This window comes from Rhea americana, unplaced genomic scaffold (assembly GCF_003343005.1).
Source record: "Rhea americana isolate MKP2758 unplaced genomic scaffold, rheAme1 scaffold_101, whole genome shotgun sequence".
Classification (NCBI taxonomy): domain Eukaryota; kingdom Metazoa; phylum Chordata; class Aves; order Rheiformes; family Rheidae; genus Rhea; species Rhea americana.
The window spans coordinates 3139041-3158106 of record NW_028185051.1 but is presented as its reverse complement, the minus strand read 5'-3'; the positions used below and the strand labels follow the sequence as shown (position 1 = coordinate 3158106).

Sequence of the window (19066 nt, the reverse complement as noted above, 5' to 3'; positions counted from 1 at the left end):
CAGCGGTGAGGGGGCACCGGCCGGTGAGGCTGGTCAGCAGCGGTCGCGGGAAGACGTTTCACCTGCCCGACGCCACGGCTCTCGCGCGGGCTCACCGCTACCGCCCCCTCCCCCCGCCGCCGCTGGGGCCGTTGGGACCGTTAGCGCGGGGAGCGGCTCGGCCCGGCACGGCCCGGCCAGTGAGTTAGCGCCCTGCCTGCCGCGGGCTGCAGGCGGCTGACGGGGCCGGGGGAGCCCGCAGAGAGGGACCGTTAGGCGCTGAGGCAGGGCCCGGCGGTGCGCGGCGGGCGAGTGCGTCAGCCGCTGAGGCAGGGCGCAGCGATGGCGGCAGGGGCCGCTAGCCGCTGAGGGAGGGCGCGGGGGCAGCGCGGGAGGCCGAGGCTCCGGCGTCCCTTGTCGTTAAGGGGAGCGGGATCCAAGCGTGCTTCTTAAGCCATGGTGGATACCGACATAGGTCAATTAGAATAATTATACCTTGAAATATATATATATATATATATATATATATATTTCCCTAGTAATATTAACACAATATTTGGAGTAACTTTTTATTAAAGTTACTGCACTGCTTGGCAGTGAACTGTATGTGGCGTAACTGGTACTCTTCTTATTCTGCAGGATGCCTTTAGGGGTGCCTATGTTTCTTGCTTCGGGTCAATAAAAAGGGACTTGGTGAAATAAAGCAGTTACAGCAGTTTAGGTGGAACTGTTACAATGTGAGGTGAGTACCACTTGCAATATAAGGTGACCAGTTCTTTTAGAAGCTTTCTGGTAATTAACCTGTTTGATGGAGGAATACCTCCTAGTCAGTATTTTTGCTAAGTACAAAAGTTTTGCCAGTTGAGTTGGATGCATTCCCCTTCGCATGCTATTTTTGTAACCAGTGTTATGTCAGTGCCTGACTTCTAATTAGTAGAATCAGCAAGAGCACTAGTGAAGACACAGTCATACTTTTATACTGATGCTTTAGGCTGTTGGACAGAGTTCGACTTCCAGATCTGTATGCGTTGATGAGAAAAATAAGAGCCTCCTCCCAGTTGCCTGTTACCATCCTCCTTGTAAAGTCTGCTGATGTTGGAGATCCATCAGCTGATCTGCTTGGAGACTGTTTAAACTTTTAAAAATTAATACAGATTACTGGCAATAATGCAACTTAGGGAGTGGTAAGCAGCTGAACTGGCAGATCTTTGAAAGACAGGGAAGAAGACGGGGGTGGAAAACAACTGAAAACAGGCTAATAGTTTTTAACAAAGTTTCCTGCTGATGTACCTACCCCAGTCACAAAAAGGCAGTGGAACTCTTTCTCCTGGTTGTGTATTCCGGTTGCTACCTCTGTGCTAGTAAAAACAGTCGTGTGACGAGTTGATCAGAAAACTGATTTAGCCATTTGTTCACGCGTCCTCGTCCACCTCCAGCTTTCAACTGTGTTAGTTTTCTCATTGGTTTAGTGCTTGACTATACAAATTTCAGTGCGGGATCTTGAGAAGAACAAGAATGTATGGCAGGGGAGGATAGATCCAGCCTTGTTCAGTGGGAGCCCACATTAATGTCAGGTTAAAAATTGTGGCATTGCACTCCTGGTAATGATGCTTTGGTTTTTATGTGGAAAGAGGTTTTACAGTACTGCCATAGATTTAAATTATAATATGTGCACCCTCCTTTGGTGGTTGACATGGTGATCATAGAACTCCTATTGTGTGATTGTAATGAAAATGGTGCAACCTGTGGGTTCTGGCAAGTTGTAAAAGTTTGCAAAATAGGGGCTTTCTCTTAAAAAAAAAAAAAAAAAAAAAAAAAAGAGAGAGAGAGAGAGTAGTAAGTAAAAAAAGTTCATGTAACTTAGGAGCTTGTGATCTTAATGGCTTTTTTTTTTTTTAAGGAAATTACTGAAATCTAATATGATAACTAAAACTTCTCTGTATTTCTGAAGATTTTAGGCAATGGCCCCCGGAAGCAAATTTAAGAACTCTGAATTGATACTGCCATGTGAATGGGAAGGATGCTTCTTTGTAGGAAAATGCACAGAGGAATTTTATAATCACATTGCAGAACACTCGAAAGAGTATCTACAGCATCCCCTGGAAAAAGCAGGTCATTTATGCCTCAAATGCCACACATTATATTGCAGTTTTGAAGATTACTTCCTAATCTAAGATACAGTACTGACTTCAGTTTTACCTGCACTGCAGGCCTTCATAGCTTTTACTAGGCCCACATACATGAAGGCCTCAGCCAAGGGCTTGTATTTGCTTTTTGCTTTGCATCTGTTTGTCTTTCACTTTTGTTTGTTGATAGGTATTACTAAAATAGAGACTCTAGAGGTGATATCATGAGAACTTTTAATGACTTTTTTAAATAAGATTAGGGTCTAAGTAGGTGTAATTTTCTAAAGCACATTTTAAAAAATATAGTTTTGAAAGACAGAGTTATTCCCCTTCAAAGAACTGATCAGAGGCTTAAGGATTCTAAGTTTAAAGTACCAGTTGTGGGATCTTTACAGAGAAACAGAAACTTTTATTGGTTGTGCAGTAACTGCTTTACTTGCTTACATACACTGAACGCTTCATAGCTGGTGTTGTATTTTGCATCTAATACGATTAAATGTACTTATAAGGAAAACAGAAGAAATCCTGTTCTGCAGAAGATTATAGACAATCTTTGTGGATGTAATAGCAATAATATATTAGTCTTTTTAATATAGCTCTTTTGGCTCTTGTGTATCCTGCTCTTTATTCTTAACACTGTAATCAAGTGTAATTACAGGTGTAGGCATTTTAATTATAGGTGAATGAGTTTTAATTAAAAGGTGAAAAAAATAGAATTGGACCAACATTAACAATGTCTCCGTGACCTAACCTGAAGAGTGTCATGGTGTAAACCTCAGAAAAATATTAATTTTTACCAGTTTTTCCCATTGAATCTATGAATTGTCTTTCTGCAAAAAGTTGCATTTTAAGCTCTTAAGTACTCCAGTATTGCTGCGGTTTGAAAAAATGGAAAATCTGTTTGCCACTGAGATTTGCCAGGTTTATCTACTGCATTATCAGCAGACAGCAATTACCAGTTTCTCTGCTAGGGTTACTTACAGACCATAAGGTTAAGAGAAATGTAAGTACTAATTGGCTATTGGTAGACTTGTCGTGACACCCAGTTTCAGATTTTGTACAGTGCTCTGTAAAATATTCTTTCTTTCTTTCTTTTGTTTAGAGCAGTACCAGTGTTGGTGGAGAAGTTGTATATTTTTGGCAAAAGATCCCAGAGAGCTGATAATGCATGTCAATTTTCACAGTTACCACACCAAACTGAAATTCATAGGCTCTCAGTTACGGACATTGCACCACAATTTGCCAGCATGTTTGCAGAACAGTCATAGCCAGCATCAATTACCAAAGTCCTCAGAGGAGTTTGTTTGCCACTGGGAAAATTGTGATGTAAGTGAAATATGTTGAGATATTAATAGTCTTTTTTTTTCCTCTCTCTCTTTTCCTAGTTTTACCTTAGCATTCCTTGAATTTGATCTATGGAAATAGAGAAACCTCATTACTGGGAAATTTTACTGAACCTTGCCTCTAAATAGTGTTTCCCACTATCTTCTTAACTAATATATGTTAATCATTATGATAGCATTCACCAAATGTAAACAACATATTTGCATAACATCTAGGACCTTGAATGCAAGTTTCCTTTCTCTTTGTTGTTACTACAGTGATCTTTTTCACAAAGATAAAAGTTTTCTTGTGTTTTAACAGCATACATGCAAACTTGGTAGTTATTTGGGAAGGTCCAGAGAGGTTTATTATTTATTTAAAAAAAGGTGACAGAATATCTGATGTTTCCGTGGGCAGTTGGAAAAGGTTTCTGTTTGTTTGTTTTCTGGCACAAGGTGATATCAGACATTTGCAATAAGCCATTCATCTTTAAGTCTCATGTTCAAATATGGCCAAGATTGGTTTCAAATGGTTTGTATTCTGATCACTTTTTGGTGCCCTGTACTAAATAAAATGATTATCCATTCAATTTCAGTGCTGCTATTTTTATATGAAAAGAGCCAAGATGTTTATCAATTGCTATTTTTTTTGCCGGTGTTAGCACTGACTATATACATTTCTTTATAATTCTTAGAGATGTTCTTTCCTGGTCAAAGTGAGATAGTATTGATATGACATTATAGGGAAACGCTTTCTCTGTCACTTTTGGCCTCAGAAATTCTGCTCTATTTATGGCCAGAGAGTATTATTTTTTTGCAACCACAGGACTGATACCTTGCTAGTGGCATTTTCAAACCATCTTCTTTTGTTTAACTGTTGCACAAGATAGATTTCAGATAATCTTTCTTTGCTACTTTCTCTAAAATGAAAGACATTGTTGCCTTTACCCCTGTCTGATTTACATTATTTTTTCCCATGTGTTGTATGTGGTTTTGGTTTCATTTGAGTTAAATAGTATAACATTTTGTTTTAAAAACAAAATAAAGTGATAATCAAGAAAGGATCCAGCTAAAAGAAAGGTTGTATTGTGGAAATCAGAAAAACATTGAAATTCAAACATTTTGCACACCTCATATGGGCAAAGCTGATGTGGTTTTATCAACACTGAACTATGAATTAAAAGTTTTGCTTGTTTTGAGAAAGCAATGTTTATGAAAGACCTTTCATCCTTTTTCCTTCTGTCTTTCTAGGCCTTTCAAAGATACATGAGTTATCATCCTTAAATCTTGTATTTCTTTTATGACTTTTTCATATCAAAGGTGTGGTAAAATTAATTTATGACATCAACCATGCTAGTTGAGGTTATAAACAAATATTTATAAGGATAATAATATTTCCATGCCAGGGAATGTCAGATTGGTGGAGTTTCACATAAGTAGCCCTCATGTATATGCCATTGTTGAATTGGAATCTGTAATGTTTGAATAAATACACTGAAATGATGGAGTGAAATTCTGTTTGTTCTCTGATGGTGGTAACAGCCTATGTTTGCTAACCTTCCCCTTGCTAAATCTAAAGTTATTTCCAGTTTTCTCTTAATACTTAATGTTTCAGTTAACAGATTGTTTACGCTACAGCGTACATAAATGTGAGGTACCTCCTAACCTGTACGTTATTTGTGGGCAGAATATACCTCTTTTGTCTGTTTTGACTGTGAATTTAAAGTATTATACTCATAATGCTATGAAGAATATACCTCTTTTGTCTGTTTTGACTGTGAATTTGAAGTATTATACTCAAAATGCTATGATCTCTCTCTTTTTTTTTTCCTTGAAGTTAAGTAAGAAATGACATAAAATCTGAGATGGATGTTTATAGGGAGACATGTTATCTGCTGTTGAGTTAATCTGTCAGAAACTCATTTCATAAAATCATAGAATTGGTAAGGTTGGAAGAGACCTCCGGAGATCATCTAGTCCAACCCTCAAACAAGTGGCCCATATGGAGATTGAACCCATGACCTTGTCATTATTAGCACCACATTATTTCTGTAAATGGAGGTGTTTATTCACTGTAGGATTAAGTATAGATGTTCCCCATTCTCTTCTTTTTAAAGTTAAAACCCCAAGCATATAATACAGAGCATTATTTAATGTTTATCAATCACACTACACAAACAATCCATAACTTATTGTATTTTGATTATGCCTTACAGCTTATGAGGGTCGTCTTTCATATAGTAATTATTTTTTAATTTATTAATGCTTTTTAATATATACTGATCAGCCCAAACTTGCATGTTGCTACTCTGGGCAATTAATTTAAAACATAAAGAAGTTAATCTTCAAAACCTTCCAAAGTGTGATTTAGCTTGATCTGAAGGAAACAATTTTTTTTTCAAAAACGTGCTTAGAACAGAAATCTTTTACGTTAATTGATTTCTTGTTCCACTTTTCATTTATGTAAGTGGGCAGTTTTGGCTGATGGAATTCTTTAGTCTATAGAATTTTGCTAAATCTTTTTATACATGTTTCTTCAAGTACAAACTATGTTGTGAATTTTATTAATTAAAAGAATGTTTCCCAACTCAGTAGGCAGGCTAGACTAGACCCAGAAGGTGGGGTAGGGCACAGTAAAAGAGAAGAACTTTGAGGGCAGGGAAAACTGCTTACCTTTCCCACCCTCCTGCAAATATTTTCCCACAGTTATGAAAATAATTCTCTTTGAAAATCACCTATACTGCCTCACCGACTTTTGTGGTGCTTCCTACTGTGTAAGATTTCATCTATCCAAAGGTAAGGTTACTGACTCAGGCAACTTCTCTCCTATTTACGTATAAAGAAATATTCAAGAAATTTAAGGCAAAACACTTAGAGAGATGGTGGCCTTAAATTAAAGTGTGTTTAGCCCCCATATGCTTACTCTTAAGGAGTGAAGAGGCTTTCGATCGCTGTTTAGCTCAATACCTTTAGTTGATTCACCTTAATATGCCTGGATGTTTTCGTATACACAAGACCTTGGATTTCTCAGATCATGTTTCAAGCTCTTCAGAGGAAATAAGTGCTTGCCTTCCCCAAGGAGCTATTGTGAAATACAGTGGAATATGAATTTAAAATAAAGCAGTTTGTATTAGCTCCTCATGCAAATGCTCTGTTCTGCACAGATCCATTCTCCAAGTATAGTAGGAGTTGGATGATTAAACACAGATGATACTAAAGAAATACTTTTTTCACTTAAGTAACTTAAAGAAAAAAAAAAGGTTCAAATTTGAATCAGATGTACATTATCTGCAATGGCAGTATTAGCTTTCAGGTGTTGCGCTTTCCCCCCTCCAGTGTTTTGATACTGTTTAAAGCCAGATCAATTCCCTGACTCAGTTCACTGGTAGCCTTACAAATAATTGTGCTGGTACAGCAGAGCATAGTAGACTGAAGTAAGGGGCTAAATTATTGGGAAGTGAGAGGAATGCTTTCAAGTGCCACTGATGACAGTCTGCAGGTGAGTGACACCATCAGTTGCTTGGAGAAGATGCCAAATGCAGTCTGCTTTCACTCTGCAGGTTTGGATTTTTGTGGAGTGAAGAAGCTAATTAAGGTTTAGACCCTATTGTCACAATACTGACTGTTGGAGTTCTGTGTCTGTGACACACAATTCAATCTAATCATTGTGCAGCCTTCTGATTTCTACTGGAATTATCTGTGCTGCTCTCATAGACATCTGGCTGAACAGAAGCAGGTACAAATGAAGGCAGGGGAGACAGTAAAATACATGAAAGCAATAAATCAAAAGAAATACATTAACAGACACCTTGCCCTGCCCCAAAGAATGGGCAGCATTCACTGGATTGGTCTAGACAGACTTATAAACTTATAAAATGAGTCTGAATTCAGGACCTAGTTCATGTACTAGTGACTGCAGAAGATTCCATATTTTTGTAATGGATGTAATTTTCTCTGTGTTGAGGATCAGTTAATTAAATGCTACTGCAATACTCACTGGTCTCCAGTTTCTCTGTTTCAGTCAGTTGACTTCCTGACAAAACTGTTTTGTTTTCCCCTACCTCTGTTTTGTTTTTAGGTTAGCTTCAATAACCCAGAGTGGTTTTATCAACATGTTGCTATTCATGCCTATGCTACTGAGAAAGAAACCATTACAGATCAGAAGAAAGTTGTTTATTGTCACTGGAAAGGTAGTTAACATATTAAACTTCAATTTGAGAAACTATTGCACTGCATTCTATTCTCATAGAATTTGCTTAGTGATATGCATTGCATAGGAGCATATGAAATAACTTCCCAAATGTTTTTCTATCTTAAATACTTGCAGAAACATTTATAGGCATCATGCTTTAAGTATAATAATGCTTACTGTTCATGTGGCTGAACCTCAACTACCAACTGGTCTAAGTTGAGGAATGCCAGTACTAAACAGGGTCAGGTTTCTTCATAATTCTGCCTGTGAGTGATAGTCTAATACAACCATTCGGATGGACTTTTCCTTTGTATTCTACCACTCAAGACCAGGGATGTTTCCCTCACAACAACCATTGATGGTAAGCTTATTCTCTGCTTTCGCTTGTATGTTGCCTTCATATCAAAGGAATCATACCAATTGCCRTCCTGGTTTCTCTCAGCTCTGTGGTGAGAAAGAGCATTTTTAATGCACTCTCTTGCCAAGTTGCTAGCTACTTTGTGTGTTATGATTATTGTCACTCCTTCATCAAAGCTGTTGTTCTGCCCTTGGCACTGTTGTAGGAGCCACATTCCATTGACAGTCTTTCTTCGTAAATGCCTTTGTTTTGACTAAGGGCTAAAGCATGGGCTGCAATTTGGTCTGCATGTCAGTCATTTTCAGACTTACAAAGTGTATCGACAGAACCTATCATGCAGAAAAGACTTCCCATAGAAAATAATTAAATGATTTGTTGGACTCTGGTCTTGGAAGAGAGAAATTCTGTGCTCACTCTTAAATATTTTGGTTGGCTATGTCTTGTGATGTGTGTTGACAAAGTCCTGGTTTGATCTGAATCGTCTTTGTGAACCCTGCCCCCAGTGTGAGTCTTCTCAATTCATAGGTTAGAGTTACTTTTTGGGTTGGTTATCACTGGTTTAGATTCACTACAATGACAGCAGATTCCGGTCAGTGGATGCAAGATGACATCTTTTTGTTGCCTTCCCCTCTCCAGATCAGGTGTCAGACTTTTGGATTATTATTTTTTTATATWTTTTTTTTATTTTTAGTTGGGGAACTCATTCCAGTGGCCTGACAGCATCAAATCTGTAATCCTTAGATGAGCAGAAAATACACATCAGTGTGATCATAGCTTTAGAAAACATAGACAGCTAGGACAGCTGAAAGGACTCTAATGTTATAGCCTAAAGAACAGAATGGGGGAAAAGGAAATGTGGAAGAAGAATATCTGAAGATTCTTCTGACATGCTTAAGAAAAACCCTGCTGTTAGGAACAGGGAGATCATCTGTTCTCCATGTTCATGCTGGAAAAGAGAAGTAATAGGCTTAAGTTAGATACTATGAAAATCTTTTTAATGGGGCATGTTAAAGTACTGTGCAGGTTACATGTGCAAACTCCAGAGTTCCTATCACAGGGTTACTGAGAAGACCTCTTTTAAGACCAAAGTATAACTGTTCCTGGCTCAGAACAGAATTATGAGTCCTGGGTGCTAAGGGTTCTATTTTGTAATTCTGTGATGTTAATGTTTAGAATGGTGTTACATATTTGAAAGCAGCGTGCAGAATCATAATGTCCAGGCAGTGAAAAAAAAAGCTTTTGACTCCCACTCCCAAACTTAACAAGCAAGCATAGTAAAGGGAATGAGATCTTGCTTGGAGAGGAAGTAGTTGAAACAGCAGAGTTTGCAGTCTGTTTTCTAGACACCCTCAGCACAGTAGCTTGTAGTCTAAATTGGCTGGTTTGGGTTTGTGAGGGAACAGCAAGAGTGGACTGTTCTGCAATGGAAGGCAAACAGGTAGCAAAGGGAGACAGTAAGGCAGGCAGGGGAAGGGGTCTCACTGACAGAGCACAGTCCCACAGCAAATGAACAAGAAGAGCAGAGCAGGTGTAGGTGATGCTGACCAGGGTCAACTATAGCCTGGTGATCACCAAGTCCACAGCAACAAAGCAGGTCTGAGGTCAAGCCAGAAGTTCATTTAGCGAGTCAGAGTCAGCTGGGCACAAGGCCCTGCACAGCATGCCTACAGGGTAGGTAACTGCAACTCCCAAGCCAGCGAGGATGTCTGAATCAAGGCCTTAGATGAAGCTTCTCACTGCTCTTTCTCAAGTTTCTGTTTCCACAGAAGTTTGATCTCAGGTTACACAGCTTCACCATATCAGAGTGGACATCGGGCACAGGCAGCTAAACCCCTATATGTGTGGGGCAGAAGAGATTGCAGAGGATTACAGAGAAAGATGGTTACAGGCTGGTCAGGGCAACTGGAGTCTGTTGGTATGCTTGGGGCTCTGAAACTATGTATCTTACAGTCAAAACAAGACTGTAAGAAGAAGATTCAGTCTGATATGCTGCATATCATGTTCTGAAACTGAGTTCAGAGACAGAAACCTTTGTGTTGCACAAGAATTACTGGTCTTACAGCTCCTAATCTAGATGATTCAAAGTCTCTGTGGGACATAGTCCTTGTTCCATAGCCTCTCCTGATCAGAAGAATTCTGTACACAGACATTGATGATCCTGTTTCCTCCTCATAGGTGAGGTTTTAGGATTTTATTTGTCTTCTGATGAGGAGTCTAGGGCTCTGTCCCTTTAYGTTGGTCTGGAGCTCAGCAGGCCTTTCCAGGAAATTTCCTATGTTCTAGCTGTTGGAATAGATGTGAATGGTTATCAAAGTTATTGCAGTCCTACTCTTCTACTAGAGAGAAAGTCCAGATAAACAGTAGAAAAGAGACTCATAATACATGTAGTTGGTCAGATAGACTAGGTGAATCTTCTTTGTTGAATGAATTTATTGTATTAATTTCTTAGACCTAAGAGTATCCAATGTGTCACTGAGTTTGATTCACTTGGTTAACATTTTCATGCATCATCCACAAAATAATCTTTTATCTTTTCCCATCTACTGTTCTTTGATTTGAATTTAGTCCTCTTGACTCTAGTTGGGTCCTGGCTATTATTTCACCTTTCCAGAAAGGTAGTTTTCTTCATAGCCATTATCTTTATTTGCTGAGTAGATGAGAGACTCATGGCTGCTCACTCTTATGTGACAGGGTAGCATATTTCTTCAGCTCTATCTGAAATTTTCTCTTGAAAGTAGTTCTTGAGCTTCCTTTAAGCCAACACATTAACCTCATAGGGATTTTTCCCTTACATGAATACATGTCAATAGCCACAGCTTTCTTCTGGTGCTATTAAGATTACTTTGATTTCTACAAGACCAAGCTGTTCCTGAGCTCAGGATATCTGAGGACATGGCTATTTGTATGCCAAGATAGTTTGGTGGATATCTGATTGTTTGTGGTTAACCACTTTGTAAATGTAGACACAAGAGACAGAAAATGTGAAGACACAAAAAAAAAAAAAAAAANTCAGTAAGTTCTTTGAGATGTACAGTTGACATGTAATTTCTACTCCATCTTGTTCACCTGTTTCTCTAGAAACTATGAAAATTGCTGAATTTCTGTAATGGGGAGGCAACAGGGATGGTAATGAACGCTATCTCATTTCTACTATATGAACATATACAAAAAAAGTGACATATGAGGATGGAAAGGACAGGAGCATGACCTCTACAGATTCAAAACTGGAAATTTTTCTTTTTCTGTAGGAGGGACACATGGAAAACATACATATCTTGTAGAATTCTAATTACTGACAAATAATTCTTGACTTTGGGATGGACATTTGTGGGATTAAATGCCAAATAATGTTTGCAATACTGATAAATTGTTTTTTTTTCCAGAAAATGCTTAACTTTGAGTTTCTAAAAATAAAACCGTAAGCCATAAGTATGTAGTAGCCTTTTCTATACCTACTGAAGAAAAAGTAAAACATTCATGTGCAATTTTTTTTTTTTGGATTAGACTGTTCCAGAGTATTTAAAGGAAAGCACAAGCTGTGGGATCATTTAAGAACCCACACACAAGAAAGAGTTGTGGCCTGTCCAGCTTGTGGAAGAATGTTCTCCAATAACACTAAATTTTTTGATCATGCAAAGAGACAAGTTTCAGAAGATAGTAAGTGGATATGCTTTTATTTCTTTTTATATTTCTTTTAAGAGATTTTAATTGAAGGTACTTTATGATAGAGTGCACATTGTGTGTACATTTAATAAATATTTCTGTTTTTCATATAAGTCAATTGCTTGACGACAGTGTTGACTCCAGGAAAACAGTTGCTTTCATAAATCATAGTTTCTATTGACTTGGCAGTTCTGGTGAAGTAGTGTAATGAGCAAAAGCAAAAAAGCACTCTTACACCCTTGTTTCAGCAGAAGAGCTATTCACCTGGCAGCAGCAGCATCGCGTTGCCTCTCTTTCCTCTGTGTATAGCATGGCATTCCACTGGCACAGTGAAACTGTCTATGAATGGGAGAGGCTGTTGATCACTCAGGAGATGACTTTCATTGGAACCAGGTTTGGATTACGGAATCCCTGCAAGTAATCCCAGTGATCATTTACCTAATTTCAGAGCAAAGTATTTTCTTCATCAGAACACTCCCTACCTCAACAAACTGTATTAATTGGTGTACTTTCCTGAATCCTAAGGAGGAACGAAGAAGTGGTTCTTTTTCTGTTTTAAAACACTTAGAATATGTTTAAGAATTGTGGACGTTTTGGTGATGGGAAATACGTACATTCTAGGTAATTGATATAAGAGCTCAAATTTCAAACTGTTAATGTTTTTGAATAGAGTATTATCCTGTTGAGAATAAAATTAAATTACTGATAAAGAATCCTTTTCACTGAGCCTAAACTAAATTTTCTTCTTAAGTGCCTTGGTCATGGAGAGAAAACTCAAAACTGTCTCAGTGTTGTGTTAGTTTATTCACCAAATGGGTAGCTATAAGTATTAATTAATACGCCTTAAATTAATTGTTTGAATTGTCACTAAATATTTTTGAATTCAGAACAAATATTGGCTTGCCAGAACTGCGACAAGCACTTTGCCAATGAAAGGCTACTACGAGATCACATGAGAGGACACGGTAAGTCAGAGCTTTTTAAAATCAAATATACTTTTCTCTAAGTCATTCTGTGTAGAACAGGTTTTAACAGACTGTAAAGTTAATAAGGTGTCTTTATATCAACTGAGAAGATTAATAGACAGAACAGGAGGAAATGGGTTACAGCTGCTGGAAAGCAGAAGTTTCATTACCAGTCTGTCTAAAGCATGGGACATCTTCATGCCTTCTGATGAAAATGTTTAAGGGACTTTTCTGTGTGGGCTTTTCTATTATGCAGTAGCTTCCCATTCACTTAAATCCATGGCTACTTGCTTTCATGCTAGGGGCATGGTTAAAGCCAAAGCTGCGTTTTAACTTGGGATGCAACTTTGCTCAATCTGCAGTACCTAGTCAGCCTCATTCAAATGCTATAGTCCTTCACTGACCTAACTTCAGTCTCCCTAAGGTCCCCAAATTATTCCCACAAGTTATACTACAAAAGCTGTGACTTGCTGAGAAAGAATCCTAAAGCATCTGAGCACAAGGAAGCATGTGATACTGCTCTTTGACATACAGAAATGTAGAAGCTATGAGGTGGGTATGTCTTTGTCTTGGGAATAGGAATATTTGAGCCATATAGCCAGACCTAGGTGCCAGTCATTTGGGCTGTGTAAGTGTAGAGGTAGCTTTGTACAGACTCACTCAGTCAGGGCAATTCTACTTTTTAGTTATATTCTTAAAGAAAACCTGATTTTCAGTATTTGCATATCAGTACCTTGATGGTTAACAACTATGTATTTGTTTTGGTATTTATTGTGAGCTATTAGGACAGACTATGTTTATATGTAAATGGTTTCATAATTGATGTGCATCTGACTAAAATACTTTGACTTTTTATTTTTATTAGAATACAGAGGTTTTTGTTTTGTTTACTAGATTAGTTTTCTTCCTTTGTATCAAAATGTTTTCAGATAGAAATTGGAACCTGTTAAGGGTTTTCACTTCTATAAGCTATTGAAGCCATTTAATTATGCTAATACTCTTAATTAAAGCATAGCATGCATTAAAATGAATTTGATGTATTAAATAAATGACATAGCTAACAGAACTATTTGTTTCTGATCACTGGCTGCAGCTAGTCGTGCCTTTGTTGTACGTAGGTGGACTCTGCAATGTGCCCTGCTGTCGTGGTCCCCTGATAATTCAGACCATGTGTTCTGTCTGCATAACCAGGGAAAGTCAGATAGTGGCTGGACCTAGGAACAAGGATGATGTGAACCAGTATCATGTCCCAGTAAGCCATGGGGAAGGAAACAGCTGAATAGAAAATTGGCTAAGGAATCTGGGAACTATTCCTATGTCCTGCTGTTTAAGCATAATATAAACCCTTTAAGATATTATATCCCATTTTGTACCCAGTTCATAATTCAGCATCTTTAAAAATTTGGCACCACACTTGTCTGTTAGAGAAGTCATTTTCAGATTCTTAGCCCAGTGTATTTCATAATGGCTTTCTGGTGTAGATAAACATTGAAATTTTCTTTTAAAGAGGTTGCCTACGCAGAAGAAATTATTCTGAAATAAGTTGTGATATGAATGCAAAATGCTGTACATACTCTGAAATCATTCCCCACTTGGACACATTTAGACATCAGAAAAACAAAGTGAACAGTTTGTTACTACCATTTCAAGCAACAGTTGAACTTCACCAATGCAGTTTTGCAGATTAAGTTATTCCAGTCTATCTTCCCACATGAAGCTGTTTATTTCAGTAAAAATACTGTTTTTCCTGATTTAAGATAAACTGTGAGGAAAAGTATCTGTTCAGGAAGCAATTCCAGAATAGTTGCAGCATATTTGATTTACTTTTTTTTTTTTTTTTTTTTTTTTTGAGGAAAATATGAACGCTTCAACCGCAGGTTTTTCTCTGGCCACCTGTAAAGCACTGGGCAGATTATAAAAGGATCAAAGTCCTGTATATAACAGATATTTTCTACATCTCAAACTTTTGTTTATTGTGACTCCTTCCATTGTACTCACCATATGGAGCAAAGCAAGCATTTGTTCAGCTTAAAAGGTTACAGTCCTGCCTGCCAACCTGCTAGAGGTTCTGCCCTGCTCCAGAGTCAGCAGAGCAAACCTGCATCTCTGCCTCAGCCATTGTAGTTCATAGTCTGGCAGCTTAGCAAGTACTTACCACTATTATGCATTAAGCAAATACACCTCAGTGTGAAAACACTTGTTTCTTCTGCCATCTGTTTAGAGTGGTAATATCTTAAACACTAGAAGTAGATTTGCCAGTGCTTGCCTGTCAGAAGGCCTCCAGACAACATCCACCTTCTAGGAATACTCCCAAAATGCTAAAGGCAAGAAGATAATCATCCTTTTTATTAGAGCCTAGAGACTGAAACATGATCCTCTACATCTTTTTCCTTTACCTTTCATTTTTGGAAAGTAGTTTGAAACATGGTAAGTTTGACCACTTTTGACTACCATCTTTGTTATGTCTCCGTTACATTTTTAGCTCCTTTTTTATATCTGTGTGTTTCAGTCCCAAATGTATTACAATCTGTGAATTTTAATGTTAGCTTTTAATAAACGTTCCTGTCATATGCCATAGCAGACTAAATGTCCTCGTGAAGTTGTGAGACAGAATTGAAAGTATCTTTCTTTCTATAGTTAACCGTGTTACATGTCCACTTTGTGATATGGTATGCACAAGTGTCTCCTCACTGAAAGCACACATCAGATTCCGGCACTGTGATGAACGTCCTTTCCGCTGCCATCTCTGTGATAGTGGGTAAGAAGATTGTGGCTTGTAGCTAAATCTGTGGCTTGTAGCTAAATAAGCAGAACTGTAGAACTGAATTAGTGTTTAATACAGGAGTTAGTAAAGGTAAGAAAAAATTTCTACCACTAAAATAAACTCTTTAATGAAGAAATCTAATAGATTGATGCCTTTATCTATTGAAACATAGTTCATGAACTTTTGGTACAAATAGGACTGATGTGTTAAAAGGTAAATTTTCTCAGTAAGACTATGTGTACTATCAAGTGGTCATGATGACAGGTGGAGATGTGTAAGATGTGTAGCAATAGTATCTTAAACTGTGGGTTTTGCCATTGTGAACGATTGTAACTCTCCCAGGAAACAGCCAGCAATCCTCCTTGGAGCAATTCTCCTGTCACAGGCTCACTGTACTTTTTGCTATCTTGTTCCATGACTTTCTTTTTCATGGTGGTTTCTTTTCTGCTTTCACCATATGAATGTTATGTTAACAGCAGTGAAATAGAAAAGAGGATTGTGATGCGATAGACTAAGTTGCATATATAAACACTAGCAGAATTATATATGACTTCAGAGAAGATGAAAAGTCTAACCTTTGTAGGCTGGAAGTTGGATAAAGTGAACAAATGTGTAAGTACATTTGTGTTCACACTGTGGGTGGACAGAAGGAAATAATCTGAATTTGTAGACCAGAGAGGATGAAGTAAGTGACTTTTTAGCTCACGGACAAGAATTTTCTCTGTGTGAATAGAGAAGAATGATGCTTTGCAATATGGGTGGAGAAAAAATTACCTAGATTTGGACGTGGTATGGATGAGTGGGAAGAAAAAGGGAATGGAAAATGAAATTCAGAGCACATCRAAGAGATGTCTGTATTATCCTCTTTTCACAGGTGAAAAAAACGGATGTAGAGAAATTATTTACACGTTCCACTTTCACTTGTCATTGTCAGAGCCAAAAATTAGTATCTCCCAGTCCTAAACATTGGGACTAATTTCCACAAAACTACTCCCCTGTTCTATTATATCTGTTACTTGTTTTACCTTGTTTTTAGTTTTAAGAACGCTTATGATCTGCATAAACATGTTGAAACACACAATGATTCAGATGCCTACAGCTGTGATATTGAAGGATGTGGTTTTACTTCACGGACTTTACAAACTCTGAGACGGCATTACAAGAGAGTACATGCGGTAGGTATATTAAATAAAAGAATAAAATATATTGCTATAAATGAGACTAAAATTTCAAATTTATGTGTGTTTAGTTTCATGTGAATGTATGAAATATGCCACTTAACCTCAGATCAGATATTTATTTGTACATATTTTTAGGACTCTTGCAAGTCTCATGCAAATACCTGACTCATGCTTATCTATAGATTTTGAGTGCTTACCTTAGTTGCATGCAGTTGCATAGTCAACCCCTTTTTTTCCTGTATATTAATATGCTAATCCTAAACTGCAAAATCAAAATATTTCAGGGATTAAAATCCAATGTCACTTTTTTCCCTTGTGTTGGTACTGCACTCTTAGAACTAATATGTTACATTAAACCAGAGAAACCGCAAAGTATGTAAAGCATAAAATGCTTTTATTCAGGCAAGTCTTTGGCCACAACATTAAAATACATTTTTGCCTGCTATAGTTTGTGCATATTTGTTGCCTGTTTTTTCAACGTTCTGAATTACAATCACCACTATATTATAAGCCAAGTATCTTTTAGTGAAAGCTATATATCACACTGCTATTGAAGATATCTGCAGTACTCAAGGCTGTGCAGAAAATTTCCATGTTCACTGGGGTTCCTTAAAACTTTTCCTAACCCTCACCAAATTTTAAACTTCTTAGGAAGTTAACTTCAAAAACGTTTTCAGCTAGTTAGTGTGTTTTCCCCCTTTTCAACAAAGGATTGTTTTTTAATCATATATATATATGATTAAATAAATAATTATATTAATTATTAATTATTAATTATTAATTAAGTAATTTTATATATGTATGTATATATACACTAGCCTTAAATGACTTTAATACCATTTCTTTCCAAGAGTGATGATATTCTGAAGTATAAATGTCACATCTGTCAGAAATGTTTTTCCTGGAGTTATACATTGACCCTACATCTTCGAAAAGCACATAAACTCAACTGTCATTCTCGTTTCAGGTATGTTAGTAACTGATTCTTGTTCAAATCATAAAGTAAATTTTTCTTCTAGATTTGTTTAAGAGGATCCAAATATTTAATTAAATGCTATCTTAAGCTTGGTCCAACTTTAAATGTTCTGAGCATAAAACAAATTACTTCTGTAGTGACAGAAAGCCTAATGTAAAGATGATTAACCCAAGAAAAATAAATTTTGCTTTTATAACTTTTGCCACTGGGAAATTCTCTTAACTTAGTTTTTTTGAAAGAAATTTGTTGATGCTGTAAGTTGTCCCTACTTAGGAGACAAGCTTCACATATCAACAGCTTATCAACAAATCCCACTCTCCATTTTGGGATAAAGAAATCTAGCTAATAAAATATAATTATGTATGGATATCTCTTCTTTTCTGTTCAATGATGTATATTTGATTAAAAACCACTCATTGAAACATTACTGCTATGTCTTCATATAGTATGTCTTTTGTTTGAGTGTCACCTAAACTGATTCCACATTTAATTGTTGACATTTCCGGTTTTGGCAAATGATCAGATGTTGTTATTATTTTCTGCTGTAAAAGCTCCATTTTTAGCCTGTTTTCAGTATTTTCAATTTTACTCCTGTAGATATAAAGAAGATGAGGAGGGATATGTGAGACTGAATGTAGGAGTATGTAACGCTGTTACGGGTTTAGGTCAGGCTCCTAATAGCAAGATGGTAATACAGAAGTCTTCGGTAAGGCAAAATAGTTTTGCAAGAGAAAAAAGAAACTCCTGCAAAAAAGACACTTCAACTGTAGAAGTACATTTCACACAGCTTCAGCAATGGTCTCAAGCTACTGGAGAAAATACTCTAGTAGAGACAGAGACTTCTATAGAGGAACCTGTCTACTCTGAACTTCAAACTGCTGTACAGCTATCTGAAAATGCTTCTACTTCTTCTAAAGGTGATGAGGCAACATCACTGAATGCAAATGAAAAACTACTAGAGATTGAACTGGGCTTGGGAATTCAGATAGCTTTTTAGAAAACCAGCCTTTTTGTGGATTTTGTTATGAAAAGTATATTCTTCAGAAGAAGTAGACATTTTTTAAAGAAAATTTGTAAAAGGAGGCTGCACTGTTGTCAAAATATTGTATATAATACTGTGTGTGTTTTTGATGCTTTCACGTTCAATCATTTTAAAGTGCTTAGAGAATATATGCAAGATGTGCTTAATATTTTGCATATATATTACTTGTATAAATAGTCCTTTGGAAAAGAAAGTTTTAAGTTTCATATTTTCATGTAATATATATATGGATGTGTATATTTATTTATTTATAAAACAAATACAGCCCTCGGAAAAGCGTTGAGCCAATGTACTAGACAAATAGTTTGAACTGGTAGGTAATACATTCTACTTTTTATTAACTCATTATGTTATTTGTTAGAAAACAGATAACAGCTTGTAAGATATATATATATAAAATCTACAGTTTTTTTCAGATGTTTTTAGCTTCATTTAGTGACATTAAATATCTTTCAACAATTATTAGACTTTATTATAATAATAGACTTTTAAGCTACA

At 37.0% G+C, this 19066-nt stretch overlaps 1 protein-coding gene across 1 annotated transcript; it reads left to right on the top strand.

Moving 5' to 3' along the window:
- Nucleotides 1-1940: 1940 nt before the first annotated feature.
- LOC146601503 (histone H4 transcription factor-like) lies at nucleotides 1941-18523 on the top strand. Its single transcript, XM_085304570.1, has 9 exons — nucleotides 1941-2091; nucleotides 3208-3431; nucleotides 7506-7617; nucleotides 11482-11634; nucleotides 12528-12605; nucleotides 15243-15363; nucleotides 16406-16544; nucleotides 17402-17517; nucleotides 18124-18523. The coding sequence occupies exons 1-9, from the start codon at nucleotides 1941-1943 to the stop codon at nucleotides 18521-18523; spliced, it is 1494 nt and encodes a 497-aa protein (XP_085160696.1).
- The last annotated feature ends 543 nt before the right edge of the window (nucleotides 18524-19066 follow it).